Source organism: Phyllopteryx taeniolatus, chromosome 14 (genome assembly GCF_024500385.1).
Source record: "Phyllopteryx taeniolatus isolate TA_2022b chromosome 14, UOR_Ptae_1.2, whole genome shotgun sequence".
In the NCBI taxonomy this organism is placed as follows: domain Eukaryota; kingdom Metazoa; phylum Chordata; class Actinopteri; order Syngnathiformes; family Syngnathidae; genus Phyllopteryx; species Phyllopteryx taeniolatus.
The window spans coordinates 9,860,184-9,876,461 of record NC_084515.1 but is presented as its reverse complement, the minus strand read 5'-3'; the positions used below and the strand labels follow the sequence as shown (position 1 = coordinate 9,876,461).

Below are 16,278 nucleotides of genomic sequence, written 5' to 3'. Positions count from 1 at the left end.
AACTCTCATTTAACATGAATTGTGAGAATGTGGTAGGTTAATTCTGAACACACAACTGAATCCCAGTTATAAGAGGGTGTGTACACTTTTGCAACCACATTATTTCAGTTAATTATTATTATTTTTTTTTTTACAATTGAGTTGTACAAGGTACAGGTCACATTAAGGGTGGAAAAAGTTTTGAACGGATTCATGATTAGTCTTTTTTATTTATATATTTTTTTTAAACACCAAAACCTGAACAGGGGTGTGTAGAATGAACAAGAGATCCAATACAAGACCTGTAACCAAAATTCTATATACAGTAGGAAAACTAATTTTAAGTAGTTCAATGCAAAAAGTGAAACTTACATAGATTCTTTTCACAGAGTGAACTATTCCATGATTATTGTTCATCCATCCATCCATTTTCTGAACTGCTTCTCCTCACTAGTTTTTAACGTTTTAAAATCCAGTTTGTTTGGACAATGCGCAAGATGTAAAACATCCACCATCCATCCATTTTCTGAGCTGCTTCTCCTCACTCGGGTCGCGGGCGTGCTAGAGCCTATCCCAGTTAACTTCGGGCGAGAGGCGGGGTATATATATATATATTCAAAAATTTTATCATTATAGCGTACAGCTAATACCCATATCAAAAATATATATGAAACAAATAATTTTAAACATGAAAAATAGGTAGAAATGCCTTCTTCCTGGGGGAGCTCATGTAGAAACGATTATGGGCGAAACTTCCTGTGAGACACCGGAAGTAGCAGTAAGCCATTTGTTGCTAGTTCAGCAGTTTATCTGGACGCTTATTGTTTCCTTTTCTAAACGATTCTCAGCCCCCGAAGTATTTAAAAACGTCCTTGAAATAAATACACTTTTGTATGATAGTATAATTTTTCAAAATCAACCTGTATATTACCGTGTTTTGTGAAAATAAAACATTTACAATGAAATACATCCTTTCTATTAAACACCTTACCTCCAATAAAACTCTTCACTTAGCTGCAGTGCTAAAAGAAACGATTTGGCTGACACTAGGAACATGCTTGTCACTCAGGTCGGGTGGGCTGTTTATGCCTGACAGTGTCAATCAAAACTGAGCAGTTATTTTTGTAAAGGCATAATATTTGACACAGCTTTACATGTGCCGGTGTATGCTTAAGTGAAACAAACAAAAAAGTTATAAAATGAAATAACTCGAGAGAATATGCGTCACCAGCTCAGAGGCGGGAAGTGTTAAATAAACACAAAAAGATGTTGCAAATATTTTTTAGAAGGAGCAATTGTGAATATACACTGTGGTTAATATAAAAATTGTCCAACGTGAACATCGGGGGCTCATCTCGACTTTGTAAGCGCTTTGGTCCTAAGGGTCATCCAACATGGCGTAGTAGCCCGGCTAAGCGACGTGCCTACTTGGCGGCCACCTTGGTGGGGTCAAGGTTCCCATCAGGGTGTGCATGTACATTGAAAATAAAGCGCATTTGGTTTTTGCAGGAGAATAATCCAAAACAAATCAGTAAGTCAACTTCTGAATGGGTAAAACAAAAACAACAAAAATGGGTTTTGGAGTGGCCTAGTCTAAGTCTGGACTTGAATCCAATTGAAATGCTGTGGCATAATCTAAAAAAGGCCGTTACTCAAAAACCCTCATGTTGAATTAAAACAATTTTGCAAGGAAGAGTGTGCCAAAATATCTCCGAGATGTGACTCATTGCCAGTTATAAAACAAAAAACCTTGATTCAGTTGTAGCTGAGGGTGGCCCAACCAGTTATGAAGTTTTAAGGGGCAATTACTTTTTCACACAAGGCCAGGTAGCTTTGAATAGTCCCCCCTCATAGTAAATCAACATTTAAAAACTACTTTCTATGTTTTGTCTGGTATTTGTACAATAGTTTGATCATTAACATGAAAGTGAGTGCAAAAAAAATATACTTTTGAGAACACTGTACATCAGTAACTGAAACACACGCAAGCACCAGTAGTTTTCCTTTTATTATACAATGGTGAACATTTCACACTTGTGACAAGAATGAAAAACATTGTACAGGTCATGTTTCATGCGAGTCAATGAATTAGGACTGTATTAGAATTGCGTCATATTTAATCCCACTGCTTTTTTTTTTATATGAACTAACTTGAGGGCCAGCGTAGCATAGTAGCATTTACCACGTCTGCCTCACAGTCACGAGACGTTCTGGGTTCAAATCTTGGATCTCTCCCACCATGCTTCTTTCTACATTCCAAATAGATTGGGCTCACTGAAGACTTTTTAATTGTGTCTAGGTGAGAATGGTTGGTTGTCTTTTTTGTGCCCTGCAATTGGCTGCTCACCCAAAGTCAGCTGAGATAGACGTTCCAGCGCGCCCTTGTGAGGACAAGCGCTTACAGAAAACAGATGGATGGAATAAGGATAAAAATGAGCACTATTTGTCACCAAAACAAATACTACACACGAATAATGATGTGCAAAGCAGATGGTAACATTTCGACTTTGACCACATGGATGTAAAATAACAGTGCACTGGATGCAAAGTAACGTTTAGAAACACCATTTAGCGCCATATCTGTGGATTGAAGTGTGCTTGCATTTCCTGAGCGGACGATGGCTGACAGCTTTTTTTGACGAGTGTCAGTTGGGCCTGTGTGGCCCTCCGTCGTCGTCCACCCCGGGCCCGCCTCCAGAACTCGATCCGCCGCCGCCAGGAGCGCAAATGCTGCGCCACATCTTCACCACACACTCCCTCTTGTCCCAGATCAATTTGTGACCGAATGCCATGTACCAGCTGCACGGCAACAAAGACACACTCGGTCAGCGTTAATCAATGTCACGCTTTAAGATGATTTAAAATTGAAGTCTTGTTAATTTTATTTAAATAAATGGTCTTGTTTTAATCAATTTCATTCAAATTTATTTTAAAACTAATTTCTTATTTGAGGAGTGCCACATTTGATTTTTTATTTTAATGGGGCAAACATATTTTTAAAAGTTAAAATGGGATGTAAAATATCTTAGTTTATTTTAATGACAATTCATTCTCATGTTTTAAATGTAATATTTATCATTACAATTAATCATCCAATTATTTGATAAAATAATACACTTTTGAAAATGTCATTACTATTTCTTGTAACATTTACCATAAATTAACCAAGTATTTAATTATTTTAAATTTTTTTAATTTTCAATGTCGATTAACCAATTACTTAATACAACATTTTTAAATGTTTAAACTGTTTTTGAGTTTTAAAATGTACATCATTTAACCCATTATTTAATACAATTTGTAAAAATTATTGAAAATTGTTTATTTCACCATTAAAAAATGAAATTCAAAATCAGTTAACTAATTTAATAAAATATCAATATACATTTGGAATTATGTAAAATTATTTAGCATTTTTAAAAAAATCAATAGCTCAAATAGCCAATTATTGAATGGGATAAATGGGTAAAAATAGCTTTATTAATGCAATAAATATTACAGGACTCTTGATGGTGTAACTGCTCGGTGGCCTATACTTTGTTATCCCAGAATACGGTGTTTGGAATTTCAAACATGATTACCTGCACCACGCTATAATAGTTTAATTACAAAAATATTTATTTTACTTTAAAACTCATTTAAATAAGATATGCCTGAATTTTGAGTTTGTAAGTAAATTAATTCAATCATGCGTATTGGGCATGATTTAAACCACAATCTTTTTTTGGGGGTGGGTGGGGGTTAGTTTATTAAAATCAAGATTTATTGTTGCCCACAGCATGTGACAACAATTTCCCATCTTCTTCGAATATTGATTTAAATCACATTATCTTCTCGTTCCCCCCCCCCACTTACATGCCAAAGAGAGCTCCGCCAATGTGAGACGCGTGGTCAATCATCTTCCATCCCAACAGCAAGCCCGCCATATCCACGGCAACAAGAGCTTTCAGAGCCTAAAGGGCAGCCAACTGGAAGTTACGTACCGTCATATGTCATAATTACACATTCATTCAGTCATACACTCGACTATTTCTCTCATTCACACACTTGCACGCCAAAGATAATAAACCCTGTTTAGTTCAATCAAAATGCATCAGACCGTTGCACTCACAGTCGCTGCCGTGAAGGTGAACATCGGCAGGAAAATGACGCCCAGTTTGGCTTCTGGGACTTTGACACAGACCCCAGCCACCACCGCCATGACTGCACCTGACTGATGGGCACCACAGAGCTCAGTTGAAAAACAAAACGAAACACAATGTCGTCCATGAACTGATTATTGAGGACGTGGTGCTCACTGCTCCTAATGAAGGAAAGATGCGTCCAGAGGTCCTTTTAATTATGTAGCTGACCATTGTGGAAATAACACCTGCAGGCGAATAAGGAGACGGTTAGTGCCTCTGTTTCACAACACAATGCATGTTTGATGTTAAGGGGCAGATGGAAAACTAGTCAGAATTGCGGAAGAAAAAAAAGAAAAACATTTTATGAAAATACCGTTTTAAGTCCTAATTTTATGAGGATAGAATAGAATCATCACTTATTATTATAAGTGAGTATATAGCATCATTACTAGCAATAGAAAACGGTTAAGTTTCTGTGAGATGAATGAGGTTGTGTTGATTGCAATGAAAAATGCCGGACTTACCGGCAGACATGTAGACGGCGAGGAATTGCTCCCTCCCCAAGAACGAGACCACCTCTGAGGAAAATGTCCACAGGACATACATGTTGGCCACCATGTGGATGATGGAGTAGTGACTGAAGGAGGACAGGACCAGGGGAAGGTACTGACTCGCTGACGAGGAACAGGAGGAGGAAGCACCCAGCGTCAATTGTGTACCACTTCGTTCGAATAAATGTGTAATAAAATGTCATATTACAAAGAGATATACAATAATATTCTAAAAATAATACCTTTATGGGGATTTTAAGTTCAAATATCATTTGAATAAAAAGTATCAAGTTGTCATTTATGAATAGCTACAAAAAAACATAACCTGACGAGAATAATATCAGACCTTTACTAGATTAAAGTTGTAATATACAAAAAAAGAAATGTTTAGTGATAAAATTATGAAAATAATTTAGAAAATGAATGTTGGGAGGAAAAAAACAACAAGAAAAAAATATAATATTGCAAAAATAACTTAAGTTAATGTCATATTGTACAAAAAAGTCCCCCCCCCCAAAAAGATTTTACAAGAATAAAGTTGTAATTAGTGATAAAAATTATACTACAAAATGGAAAAAATATGAATATATAATAAGTTCACACGAGATTCAAGTTGTCATTGTACAAAAATGATATTGGATTCAAAAGTCATGAAATTGTTTATTTTAATTTACTTTTTACAAGAATAAAGTAATTGATAGAAAATTATATGACAACCAGAAAAAACAGTATTATAAAAAATAAATAACATAACTTTACAAGATGTTACGTTTTAATACTGTACCAAAAATATGTTACAATATTATAGTAAAAAAAATACTTCAAGAAAAATATTACAAACTAATGTAACGTTACAAGATTAAAGCTGAAAGATTGTATGCAAAAAGTGATAGGATGAATAAAAGTTTATTAGCTTCTTTGCTGTGATACTCACTGGAGGCTGGGTTGGATGTGAAATACTTGAACAAGCCCCTTTGCAGCGAGGGGATCTTCCAGCAGCACAGCACCACGGCATTTGCCAGGATAATACCTGGACCACGAATCAACACAGTGGGTATAAAAAGTCTACACACCCCAGTTCAAACACCTGCTTTTGGTGATGTAAGAAAATGAGAGCTCGCTAAAGCATTTCAAAAGCTTTTAATGTGACTTGCAACCTGTACGACTATTATTCATTCATCTTCCGTTCCGCTTATCCTGTACGACTATTAAAAAAAATGGAAATACATTTTCGAAAGGGGAAGTAAAAATAAACATAATTTGGTTGCACAAGTGCACACACCTTCTTATAAGTTGCTGTGTTCAGAGTTAACCAATCACATTCAAACTCACGTTAAATGCGCGTATACACACCTTGATCTCTTTTTTTTTTTTTTTATCAGAAAATAAACAGCATTTGAACAGGGGTGTGTTCACATTGCTCACCAGTGACGGTCCTTTGGCCTTCAGTGAGGCCGCCCCAGAAGTTGTCCGCTAGGGACATGAGGAGGATGAGCTGGCGTTGGAAACCCGTCAGCCGGTTCCACCAGTCGTGCCAGTACGCCATGTCTCCAGAGCTCTGACAACCCAACAACGAGCTTCAACGACTATCCAAACCCAGTTAAAAATCATGATTTTTGGCATTCTGACCTCACCTGCAGGAGTTTTTCAGACTCCGCTTGGTCCCTTAAAGTTCTGACTCTTGACTTTATGTTCTCGTACTGCAGGATGGCCGCGGCACCGAAAGAGCACCCTGTAAACTGACGTGGAGTTAGAACATCACGTGACAAAAAGTTTGAATACTACCAGACAAAAGTTTCCGCAGTTAAAATGGATATTTGACATCTATAGCCGTCAATGGGAGTGAATGAGTAATATATGGTTCGTACACTTTTTTTTAGCAATAGTACTCCATAACCTTTCCAAAAACCTTTCACTTCATTTCCAAGACCGACAAATCAACACACTTTGCTGGCATTTTGTTCGCAAATATATTTCAGAATCCACGTTGAGCAGAGTATGGTTGGGCTTCGTTTTGAATTTGAACGATTCCTGTTCCGACTCATCGTTTCGATTCTGGTTACAAATGATTCTCAATTCTTTTGGGGGCATGGTTTAAATCAGGGGTGTCCAAACCACTGTCATCCATTTTTTTTTAGCAGCCCGTGGCATAGACTAAAATGAACATTCGACACGGTTTGTGTCGTCTGCCTGCATGGTGCTCCAGTACTGACTTTCTACACTGGGTGGCAAGGCAGGAGAAGAGAGGTAGAGTGCTGTGAAAAGCCCCCCTTTTCAAATTCTTATATTTTTGCATAGTTTCTCCACTGTGCTTAAGATCATCAAACAAATGTAAATGTAATGTAAATATCAGACAAATATAACCCAAGTGTACTTAAAATGCTGGTTTTACATGGTGATTTCATTTATTAGGGAAAATAATACAAAGTTACCTGGCCCTGTGTGAAAAAGTAGTTGCCCCTTAAACCTAATAACTGGTTGGGCCACCCTCAGCAGCAACAACTAAAATCAAGCATTTTCTGTAACTGGCAATGAGTCTTTCACATCTCTGTGGAGATATTTTGGTCCAGTCTTCCTTGCAGAATTGTTTGAAATCAGCAAAAATTTAGGGTTTTCAAGCTTGAAAGGCCTTTTTAAGGTCGTGCCACTGCATCTGATTCAAGTCTAGACTTTGACTAGGCCACTTCGAAACCTTCCTTTTTTAAATTGTTTTTTTAAAAACCAATTCAGAAGTTGTCTTGCTGTTGTGTCCTGTCCTGAGCACCGGTGACCATCATATTTACAGTACTACGTCAAAAGAGACGCGACAAGGATAAAAATAAACTAGCTTTTGGATTCAAATATACTGTACACGCGGCAACGCGGAGTAAATGGCTTTTGTGGAGCCGATCAGTGACGTCGGCGAATTATGATATTAAAACCGATCAGGCGATCAGCATAAAATGCTAAATATTGGCTGATACCGATCAGATCGGTGTAAAGTCTAGTATCCAGGGTTAGCTCCATGGAGGATGGTGTGGCGTTTGTTAGACTTATATGGGTGGGATTGATTTGGTTAGAGCACACAACAGACATATGGAGAGTGAACATAAAGAACATTGTGAAGATATGTACAGTTGGATCAACAAACAGGGGTAACTGGATTTGGGGTGGCAGTACCATAAAAAGATATTGGTATCAGTAGATGCAACAACTGATAATTTAGGAGTTTACATAGTGGAAATGATGGGGGTGTCAGTAGCACTAAGGTGGGTAAAGAAAGCAAAGTCAAAGTCTGCGCGGACCAGCTCTCTGCAGTCTTCACACAGCTCTTCAATAGTTCTTTGGAACTATGTGAAGTACCATCCTGTTTCAAACGCTCCATTATCATCCCAGTCCCCAGGAAACCTGCAATCTCGGGTCTGAATGACTACAGGCCTGTCGCCCTGACATCTGTGGTCATGAAGTCCTTTGAACGCCTCGTGCTGGACCACCTCAAGAACGTCATAGGATCTCTACTGGACCCCTTCCAGGTTGCCTACAAAGCAAAAAGGTCTGTGGATGACACAGTCAACATGGGACTGCACTTCATCCTAGAACACCTCAACGGCGTGGGGACATACGCGAGGATCCTGTTCGTGGACTTCAGCTCTGCGTTCAACACCATCATCCCCAAACTCCTCTCCTCCAAGATCCTCCAGCTCAGCGGCTCGCCTGCCATCTGCCAGTGGATTTACAGCTTCCTGACAGGCAGGACACAGCAGGTGAGGCTGGGGGACACCACCTCATCCACACGCACCACCTGCACCGGGGTGCCGCAAGGATGTGTCCTCTCTCTGCTGCTCTTCTCTCGCTACACGAAAAACTGCACCTCAACGCACCCGGCTCTCAAAGTCTGAAGTTTTCAGACGACACCAGTCAGTCAGTCATCTGGCTTATCAAAAACGGTGATGAGTCTGCGTATCGACAGGAAGTGGAGCAACTGGAACTGTGGTGAGGTTGACACAGCCTGGAGCTGAACACGCTCAAGACTGTAGAGATGATTGTGGACTTCAGGAGGCATACCTCGCCACAGCTGCCGCCCCTCACTCTGTCCAACTGCCTTGTGTCAACCGTCGAGACCTTCAATTTCCTGGGAATTACAGTCTATCTGGACCTAGATCAACTCCATTGTCAAAAAGGCCCAGCAGAGGATGTACTTTCTTCGGCTTCTGAGGAAGCATGGCCTGCCACAGGATCTGTTGAGGCAGTTCTACACAGCAGTCATCGACTCAGTCCTGCCTGAGTTCATCCATCACAGTCTGGTTTGGTGCTGTGACAAAAGAGGACAAACCCAGACTGCAAAGGACCATCAAAACTGCAAAAATTGTCGGTACACCTCTGCCCACCCTTGAGGACTTGCACGCGGCCAGACCTAAGACAAGAGCATGCAAAATCCTCTTGGACCCTCCAAATCCTGGTCACTACTACCTCTTCCAGCTCCTTCCCTCAGGTAGGCGCTATCGATCAATGCAAACTAAAACAAGCAGACATTCCAACAGCTTCTTCCCTCATTAAATTACAAGAGGCTAAGTGGCTCTTCGTAAGGTGTTTTGATGTTTTATGTCGCAAAAGTATTTTTTGTCAAAATGGGCTGTCTATTGTCATACTAGAGCAGCTCCCACTACCAGAGGCAAATTCCTTGAGTGTATAAATAAAGAGGAGTCTGAGATTCAGCATCAGTATTACAAATCTTAAGATGATTCCATTCAAACACCCATCAAAATATTTTATATGAAGTTCTTCAGTCACAAGTGCAGCAAAACAAAGTGGTCAAGTCAAATTTTCATGGGTTCTGGCACATGAAGGGGTTCAGGGGATTGAGAGGGTGGATACATTTGCAAAGGGGGCTTTGTAGAAAAGCCAAGTAGAGATGACAGTCAGTATTAGTATAGCAGAGATAATTAGGGTGAAATCAACCAAACATGGCAGGAAAGATGGGATAGAAAAGGAATAAATTTCTTCAAAATTAAAAATATTTAAGTTAAAGGACAGAAACAATTTACAATCAGTTGTCTCAATATTTTTCAGCCAATATTCACACCGACATTGTGCCTGTTGTGTTTACACGAATAATTATTTTCCAGGCATTCGTCAAAACACCATATTTGACACAGCATTGAAAAGGGCCTTACCCCCACTGTGAAGATCAGGGGCTTGAGTAGCTTCGGCTGAGGGACATGAGGGCGAGGTGGCGGTCCTGTCTGGGAGCTTCCTGGGGGTCTAGCGTTGGTGCGTGTTTCTTGGCTGACGTTGCCTTTCTTTGATTCTGGCCTTTTAGCCTTAGCGTCACGACGAAATCCACGCCTCACTTGGCAGTAGAGGTCGAGCCTTTTGAAATAATGGGTATATCAAACTGAGTCACTGATGGTGTAGTGGTACACTTGCCAGACTTTGGTGCAGGCAGCGTGGGATCAGTTCCCACTCAGTGACGGTGTGAATGTGAGTGCGAATGGTTGTCCGTGTCTATATGCGCCCTGCGACTGACTGGCGACCAGTTCAGGGTGTCGTCTGCCTTTCGCCTGAAGTCAGCTGGGATAGCCTCCAGCGCCCCGCGACCCTAACCAGGATAAACGGTGTTGACAATGGATGGATGGGTATATCAAACTCACTTGGCAGTAGAGGTCGAGCCTGTTTTTAAAAAGGGGTATTTCAAACTTAGAAACGTTGATGTTCCTTTGTATCAAAAGGAACATCCATAAACAGCTTATGTCAAGATTTGAGTAGTACAAAGTGAAACTAGTCAATGTATGACATGACAACAATGGAACTCACCACAAGCTCAAGGTGCTTCACATGGATTGAAATCGAGATAACGTATAATTAGCAGACACATGAAACGTAATTACTTAACAATAATTAGCAAACACATAAATGTAAATAGCTCTCATTCTTATGTTGACAGTTACGTGACTCCCAATGACAGGGGCTATCTGTTAGCTAATCGTCACGCACTCACAAGCATTCCCTCGTCGTTATTTTTTTTAAAACAAATACCATGCGTGGTCTATAAGCTTTTATCGACTTGCCTGGAAGCTCGCAAAGCCATGTTTTTCGGGGAAATTAGATTTGTCCGGGTCCATTTCACGATGCAGCCTCTCCACGCCATGTTTGTTTTGGTAATTTCAATCGGTAGCCCCGCCCACACGCTGAGGTTCAGCCAATCAGTGTTGCGTTCAGGACTTTTAGTCCTCCTCCAATCTTTATTTAAAAGTTTTAACAAACATTATCATAATACACGTTACATGTTGCATAAACAAAAATTAACACGGATAAATAAACTGAAACAAAAAAAACCCGAAACATTCCAGAGGTCACGAGTAACAATTGAATAAATTTAAAATTATTGTAATGGAAACATAATCTCATAGTTTGACTGCTTCTCGTGTCCCTCCGTAACGTGGATTTAGCGTGTGAGTCAATTTGTGAATGGGTTCAAACATGGATGGACACCAAAGTCAAAATAAAACAAGAAAACGTAAAGTATTCGCTACCTCGCTAGTCAAAATTAAATCAAGCGGAGACATTAAAAGCAGCATCTCTTTTTTCAATACCTATTCAGCACTGCCCTCTTGTCGAGGTCCAAATCCAAATCCAAAAGTGCCAAACTAACTAAATAAATAAGCTATCAAAAAAATGCATCGAATGTATTATGAATTAATTACATTTGGAGTAACACATGTATGTATAAAATCCAATTATTATCAATTATTAACACATTAATTTAGTAAATTCCAATAATAGGTATACATGATACATGTATGTATTAAATGCTAATTATACCTTGTTCCCCTTCCATTAGGTGTCTTTCCGACACATTGAACAAAGGTTACTTTTAACAGTTGTTTGTTTTCATTATACAGTGGGTAACTTATTTTTACACTTGTATGGTGGTTTAAAATGTAAAATTGTACATTGCCTGCCGGGTTAATAAACATTCATGATAAATTAATTCACATTGTGATCTGTTTTTGTGAAGGACTAAATTGCGTTCAAAACACCACCATTATTGTAGCAATTGCATTTTTTTTCTGGTGTAAATCACACAGTTTTGGGATGGCGGTTCTGTATCTTCCAAATGCAAAGTACTGCTTTTGTTACGGTGACCAGGGTTGTGAAGCCGGGGTGTTGCGGCGAAGCGAGCGGCTACTCATTTTTGCCAACTTGAGGTGCTTGCACACTGCACTTGGTTTTTGCAGTGGCCACGCCACAGGCTTGCCCATATTTGACTGTGGTTGCCAAGCGACCAGACAGAAAGGAGCCTAGTGCCTTTTCCTACTGGTTTGGCTTTGGATGCAGCTCGGCAATATGTGTTTGTTACTGTGACAACGGAAGGCCCTGTCTTTGCTTATAATAAGGAGCAAGCGAAGCACATGACAAAGCAAACATTTTTATCATTAAAAATGCTAAAACCACACATTTCTATAATTCAAAGTAGTGAAGATCTTCATCCATTGCCCTGCCTTCTTTATCAATTTACTGTATGACATTCTGACACCATCTCTCCTACTGGATGCGCTGAGATGTTGTCACTGCCACCTCGTGCGCCACCAGCCTATGCAGCACTACATTGAAGCACATACAAAATGAATGGGTTGGTTCACGGTGCAATGCGCTGTGCTCAGTGCAGTGTGAAAAGGTGCCTTTTCCAAGCCCTCTGGCATCAACTTCAAAAAGTGACTCGCAGCAAATCTAGCGACTTATTGTTGTGTTATTGGAGACTTATTTACACGTACATTCCTAATATACAATCATTTTGATTATTATTTACTCAAACTAACACGCCCGGGGTTTGTTTGTAAGAAAACAAAAGAGAAAGCGGGGGAGTCCTCGCTGAGGTGAGCAGTATTGATGGCGCTGGGTGTTGCAATTGGCATCCGGACAAGTTCCACAAACTTCGCACAAGCTCGCCATTGACTCTGGAATTAGGGGAAGACGTTCCAATATAGCTGCACTGCAGTGTCCGCAGAGAAGCCAGGGCTCACTTCCAAAGCCACATCTGCAATACACATACTTGGCTTTAGTTTCTCACCACACGATGTACAATAACTCATAGAAGCTGCCGGCTCTTACCTTGTTATTCATAGAAATTGAGGTCGCTCGAGTTGCTTATTTGTACATGTATTAAAATATACATATACAACTAAGGGATGGAAGAGTGCCTTTGCTGTTGTATAGGCCCAAGGACATGCTGCCAAGTTATATGATATCCTCTGAGGATATTATCCCGTGGGTCAGATCAGGACATGGTGGTGAAGCGGAAGAGAAACATGAAGGATGACAGTAATAGGAGAACACAATTTGAAAACAAGCTGATAATCATCAGTATGATAACAGTGATCACCTTTGTTTGGTCCTGTGGTTAAAAAAATATTTGTATAACAGTTTTTTTAAATAACTGATGTCAAAATCTAGGCCAGAGGTCATGTTATTTCCTGATAAATGCAGGACATTTATTTTCCTTAGTACAAGTGTCCTCTTTCATAGGTCCTCTCATCGATTCACTGTGAAGCGACGCCAGCCAGCGTTCGCCTGTGGCGGGGACAGGGCACCGGGCCTCGATCATGTGACAGGAAAAGAGATGTCCGAAATTCCAAAAAAAAATAAATAAATAAATCATACATGTCATTCAGTCGATGATGTCTTCTGTGGCTGTTTACACTGATAAATTTGCGGGTCCAAGTATCCCACACTATGTCGTTTAGCAGCACGAGCTTGCAAATGTCTTTTAGACATCAGAGGAAACTGGAGCTGTTATCACCGAGTCCCACAAGTGCTGACAGGGAGCTTTCTCCAAGACTGATCAATGAGTCCGTTGGATATGAACCCACTTGCTCTTGTTTTCTGTCATTTTCCCTCCCTACTGTGCTGTGAGCTCAGTGGTCGCAGTGTGAAGTTAATACATTGACACTTCAAATAAAAACACCACTGCACATTTATTTATTTTACCACGCATGACAGCATCACCCTCTAACACGTGCAGTGGCTTTAGAGTATGTTTATTTTTTTGTTTTTTTAGTACTGACAGTATTAGGAATGCACCACATTAACAAAACAACTAGAAAGTCAATTTTTTACAGAAATTACATGTGAATGCTGAAGAGCTGACGCTGAACTGAAATGCTGGAGAATGAATTGAAATGAAGGAAATGTAGAATGTGAGACAATAAAAAGCTGAATTACTGGATAGAGGTATATTTGAAAAGTTTGTCCATTATTCTGGGGATTTTCTCACTGAAATTGTGGAATCCTTAAAAAAGTAGTTAATTTTTTTAAAATGCTGAACATTTTGAAGTTTGAATTGTGTATGTTGTGTTTCATTATTTATTCCATTCCCTCAATTTAAGAGTTTTTTGTTGAGAGCATGGAATTATGGGAAAACACAACTATGCACACACTAAGCCAGGTTTTGGGAACTCAACTCAAAAATAACCAACAAAAGGTAACATATCGATGTTAACTAATTTAATATAGTTTAGCTAACCATCGCTAGTTAAAATAGACACAACTACTATTGCACTTTTAATCGCTTTTTTTTAAACAAACAGTTAAAAACAGTTGTTTGTTTCCTAACAATAACTACTTGGGTTTATACACTAGCTGCCGATGGCCACAATTCATGCTGGGTCAGAGGCTGGCTAATGGGTTAGCCAGTTAACAGCCAGCCAACTCTACAATCTCGTTCGCTGACGCCCACGTCACTCACCAGTCTAGGCCGTGCCTTTTAAAGCCATAAGCACTCAAAGTCACAGACACTACAGTAGGACGTGAGGATGGTGACCCCAAGTGGACAAAAATAATACAAAATCTTTCAGCCCATTACTTGAGTAATCGATGGGATAGTCAATAGAATACTCGCACGATAGGTGCAGCCAAAGTAGTAGACCAAATTGTTCAGCAAAAACAAGATGGGTTTTTTATTCCTAAAAAGTATTTTTAACATTACTGCAAGGCACTGCTACATTATGCAGTTTTATCATTAAGATTGCACTCGTAATGTAGGACTAAAACTACTTAAATAATTATTAAATTAAAATGTGTTGCACATGGAAGTGTGTACCTAAATAAACATTTAAAAACAAACACTTCCTAAAGATGAAATTCAAATGCATTGTACCTAAAAGTTAAATACAACAGAACTGTACTGTACTGCCTACCACTAGAGGGAGCCTGCGTACCACTAGTGTTACTTTTACTACACTGATAATCACAAGGGTATCACATTCAGCCTCCCCACTTAATATATTGAACACAATACCAATCAGAAATCTCCTGCCGCATCAAATAACTGGCACAATGTGGAGTTGGACGCTCAGGACGGCATCCATCGATCGTATTCTTTCATTAAATATTGCTGTGAAAAGCACTACAGCGTGTGGTCAGCAGTTATGAGTTGGAATGCTTTGGCTGGAACGTGAGATATAATGTGTTAATAAAAGTACTACAGCGAAGTGTATATTGGGATAGTATTGTAAAATATTGTGATAACTTACACTAGCAGTCATCTATCATTAATGGATGCCTATTCTTTGTTCTGTAGTCAATTACAATGTACAATTGACTTACGAGCTTTAATAAGACACACAAACAACATTAAACCATAATAATTCAGAAAGGGGTTTTAGAAAAAAAATCTGCTCCTTCATCAGTCAACCTCAGTGCACAGAGAGACAGATATAGATAGATAGAGAGAGAGAGAGAGAGGGAAAGAGAGAGAGAGAGAGAGAGAGAGAGAGAGGGAGAGATACTTCACCTGAACCCACTGTCCACCTTCAAACACCACCTCCTTGCTGAGGGTGCTACCACGTGCTTCATTGTGTCCGACACACAGGGAGGTGGGGGTCTAAATTCATTGAAACAAGCATCCTGACTAGAAACTGCTCTTCTCTCCCGAGAACAGCGAGGAGCGAAATCCGGTCCAGGAAGCATCGGCGGTCGCTTAAACTTCTGCACCACAAAGGGACATGGGGGATAAAAACGCCGGTAAGAAACCCTCATACCTTCAAGCCCATTTTATGAAGGTGATGTTCATTTTGTCCAGTTGGATCAGTTCCTCACTGTTTTGTGTTAAGTCAAAACTGCATGTGTGCTATGTGTGTTAAATTATATGTTGTCGGATAAATGTGCTCACAAGGAGCCACGTACGAACACATTGCTGCTGCAGCACGTGCTTACTTTAAAGCTCCATCTTCATCATCCTCAGCTACTGAGTGTGAACAACACTGCCCAGTGCTTTGACAGTAGTAGTTATAATCTTTAGCTGTAATAAAATACTATGTAAAGAATAAAACAGTTTTTGCCACATTTTTTTTGTTTCAATTCAATGGACACTGTGCACCTCCTCCTGGTGTGGGCCCCTTGGTAACCCGGGTCTCTATAATACAGACATACAGATATACATGGAGACGGTCACTCCTCAGTAAGCCACAGTAATGTTAGGTGTTCTTCGCAGAGGATAAAGAAAATGCGAGAATTGTTATATTGTCTGTCTACATGTGTTGCTCTAATGTTTGTGTTCAAATATCTGTTACTTCAAGTGTTAACTGAAGCGGAAATAAAAAAACAAACTAATAGAAGAATACTGTAACCACATGGGTTCCCGTATA

The 16,278-nt window shown here is 39.7% G+C and overlaps 1 protein-coding gene and 1 long non-coding RNA gene across 2 annotated transcripts in view; both read right to left on the bottom strand.

Annotated features, from left to right (window-relative positions):
* Window positions 1-1,969: 1,969 nt before the first annotated feature.
* On the bottom strand, window positions 1,970-10,827 carry LOC133488970 (presenilin-associated rhomboid-like protein A, mitochondrial). The gene is made up of 10 exons (XM_061797550.1): window positions 10,702-10,827; window positions 9,808-10,003; window positions 6,289-6,393; window positions 6,080-6,212; window positions 5,589-5,684; window positions 4,628-4,777; window positions 4,278-4,348; window positions 4,091-4,192; window positions 3,835-3,932; window positions 1,970-2,778 (listed from the first exon to the last, which is right to left on the bottom strand). The coding sequence occupies exons 1-10, from the start codon at window positions 10,779-10,781 to the stop codon at window positions 2,625-2,627; spliced, it is 1,185 nt and encodes a 394-aa protein (XP_061653534.1). The 5' UTR covers window positions 10,782-10,827; the 3' UTR covers window positions 1,970-2,624.
* Window positions 10,828-10,842: 15 nt separating this feature from the next.
* LOC133488969 (uncharacterized) overlaps window positions 10,843-16,278 on the bottom strand; it is a 41,842-nt gene continuing 36,406 nt past the window's right edge. Inside the window, exons 3-4 of the long non-coding RNA XR_009791780.1 lie at window positions 12,746-12,885; window positions 10,843-12,671 (exon numbers count right to left, since the gene is read on the bottom strand). This is a non-coding gene — a long non-coding RNA (uncharacterized LOC133488969). The remainder of the gene's footprint in view (window positions 12,672-12,745; window positions 12,886-16,278) is intronic.

Bases quoted from the DNA above. Each gene is read 5' to 3' on its own strand.
- LOC133488970 (XM_061797550.1), bottom strand. From the start codon at position 10,781: ATGGCGTGGAGAGGCTGCATCGTGAAATGGACCCGGACAAATCTAATT. The intron at 10,004-10,701 runs GCAAGTCGATAA...TTATTTCAAAAG, and splicing joins ATGGCTTTGCGAGCTTCCAG to GCTCGACCTCTACTGCCAAG. The intron at 4,778-5,588 runs GTGAGTATCACA...GTTCCTCGTCAG, and splicing joins CACATCCAACCCAGCCTCCA to CGAGTCAGTACCTTCCCCTG.